This window comes from Babylonia areolata, chromosome 18 (assembly GCF_041734735.1).
Source record: "Babylonia areolata isolate BAREFJ2019XMU chromosome 18, ASM4173473v1, whole genome shotgun sequence".
Classification (NCBI taxonomy): domain Eukaryota; kingdom Metazoa; phylum Mollusca; class Gastropoda; order Neogastropoda; family Buccinidae; genus Babylonia; species Babylonia areolata.
This window is the reverse complement of record NC_134893.1, coordinates 65,583,030-65,585,529: the sequence shown is the minus strand read 5'-3', so window position 1 is coordinate 65,585,529 and position 2,500 is coordinate 65,583,030. Positions and strand designations below refer to the sequence as shown.

The 2,500-nt window shown below is 59.0% G+C and overlaps 1 protein-coding gene across 4 annotated transcripts in view; it reads left to right on the top strand.

Moving 5' to 3' along the window:
- The window catches only part of LOC143293013 (uncharacterized), a 67,850-nt gene that overhangs the window by 62,559 nt on the left and 2,791 nt on the right, over window positions 1-2,500 (top strand). For all 4 annotated transcript variants that reach the window (XM_076603802.1, XM_076603799.1, XM_076603800.1 and 1 more), the window contains exon 2: window positions 1-2,500. This exon is cut by the window's left edge and continues 17 nt beyond it; it is cut by the window's right edge and continues 2,791 nt beyond it. In XM_076603802.1, the coding sequence (XP_076459917.1) occupies window positions 93-1,712 (1,620 nt within the window). In that variant the 5' untranslated portion in view covers window positions 1-92 and the 3' untranslated portion in view covers window positions 1,713-2,500.

The following is a 2,500-nucleotide window of genomic DNA, read 5'->3' as shown; positions in this document are numbered from 1 at the left end:
TGCCTGACCACCCCCCTGAGGGAGGGAGGTTCGAACCCCAGGGACAGGGGGCAGCGAGGCACCGCGCGGCCAGGGGACCATGCTGCTGACCTATGGGGATGAAGCGGTTCAGTGCGCCCCCAGCTCTCGGCTCCCACCACCCGCCCTCCCACCAGCCCCCGCCGCCCCTCACTGATGACGTGTCCATCACCTTCCCCGCCCCCTCCTCCTCCTCCTCCTCTTCCCCCTCCCAGGCCATCCTCCTCCACCACCACCACCACCAGCACCACCACCACGCGAAGGGCAAAGGATCACACCCACCACCATCACAGCAGCAACAACAACAACAGCAGAGCAAGCATCAACAGTTCAACAACCAACACCATAAACACTCCTCGCATCAACACAAACATCACACTTCACCGCACCACCACCACCACCAACACCACCACCACAACCACCTCAACCACCACCACCACCACCACCACCACCTCAACCACCTCGCCCAACACGACACGGGCAAGCGCGTCAAAACGGAGCAGACCTTCGAGTCGCTCTTTGACACGGAGACGCACAGCGATGTGACAGTGAACGTGAACGGCGACGAGTACCTGTTCCACGCGCACCGCATGGTCCTCGCCATGAAGAGCGAGGTGTTCGCCGCCATGCTCACCAAGCTGGACAACAACAGCAGCGACAACAGCAACAACAGGAAGACGACGACGACGACAACAACAACAACCCAGGATCTGGAGATTCCCGGAGGGGTGTTGGGGGATTCCCGCGCCGTGTTGCACGTGCATGAAGACGCAGAGTGCAGTCAGGTGTTTTCGCGCTTCCTGTACTTCCTGTACAGCGGCTCCGTGTGGCTGCACCCGGACTACGTGCTTCCGTTGTGCCGCCTGGCGCACAGGTACCAGGTGAGAGCGCTGAAGGACCACTGCCAGAGCTACATCCTGCAAGTGCTGGCCAAGTCCTGCCACAGCCCACCCCCTGGCGCCAACCACAACAACAACAACACCAACTCCACCATCACCCACAACCACTGCCCCTCATCACTCTCCCTCACCCCATCCCCGAACGCCAACTCCCCGCCGCCCTACATGGGCCTAGGCTTCAGCCTGGACGTGGTCTGCGACATCTACGAGGACGAAGCTTTCGAAGGCGACGTCCGGCAGACGGCGCACCGCCTCCTGTGCTGCCAGTTCCGCCAGCTGGTCCGCTCGGAGCGCTGGCCTCGCTGCAGTGTGGCGTCGGTCTGCGGGCTGATCTCGGGCGACGGGTGCAACGTGGAGGAGAACGTAATCCTGATGGCGGCCACGGACTTCATGAAGAAGCGGCAGTTGTCGGACAAGAAGCAGATCGAGGACATCCTGTCGCACATCCGCTACCCGCGACTCAACCGCCGCGTGCTGTACCACCTGCAGAAGAACGGCAGCTTCCAGAACTTCCCGCACATCCAGGATCTCATGGTGCGCGCGCTCATGTTCCACAGCTTCAGGGATCTCCCAGAAGCCAAGGACGACTTCCGGGGCACCCAGTTCCGGCCGCGCATGAGCAGCAGCAGCAACGCGTCGCCTAACCGGCGGGCCTCCATGCATGTGGCCACGTGCGGGCTGTCGGACGGTCACCCGGAGGAGGCGGACCTGAGCGATTCGGATTACTCGCTGGAGCCGTTGACTGGTGTTGCCCCCGTCACCGCTGTGGCTCAGATACGGCAGTCCCAGGTGTGAAGGGCGCGGCGAGACGGGGGCAGGAGTGTACTGCATTGTGTTGTGCTGTATAGCATTGTTTTATTGGTCTTTTTTTGTTTGTTCACAACATACTTCCCTGTCGTGACAGTCGTCGGGGATGATGCTGTCTCCCTGAGGAGAGCGTGTCGCCACAGTGCAGCGCCACACATTTTTTTCGTTCTATTTCTTTCTTTCTTTGTTTTCCCCCTGTGCATAGGTGTATTCGTTTTACTATCGAAGTGCAACTTTCTACAGATTTTTTTTTCTTTTTTTTTTCGCCAGGGACAAACAACCCATTTTGTTGCCGTGGGTTCTTTAACATGCGCGCTGCAGACATGGAACCTCGGTTTATCGTCTCATCTAAATGACTAGCGTCACATGGAATCTCGGTCTGTCGTCGGTCTGTCGTCGGTCTATCGTCGGTCTGTCGTCGGTCTATCGTCGGTCTGTCGTCGGTCTATCGTATCGTCGGTCTGTCGTCGGTCTATCGTCGGTCTGTCGTCGGTCTATCGTCGGTCTGCCGTCGGTCTATCGTATCATCGGTTTGTCGTCGGTCTATCGTCGGTCTGTCGTCGGTCTATCGTCGGTCTGCCGTCGTTTTGTCGTCTCAATCGAATGACTGGCGTCCGGGCCACCACTCAAGACTTTGTGGAGGGGGTGGTGGTGGTGGTGGTGGTGGTGGTAAAAATCCCGGTTCGTCATGTAGGACTCGAACCAGTGTCGGTCGCGTAACCACTGGGCCACTACCGCTCCAAACTTTACTCTCGCTTCAACTGCACGAAGAAATG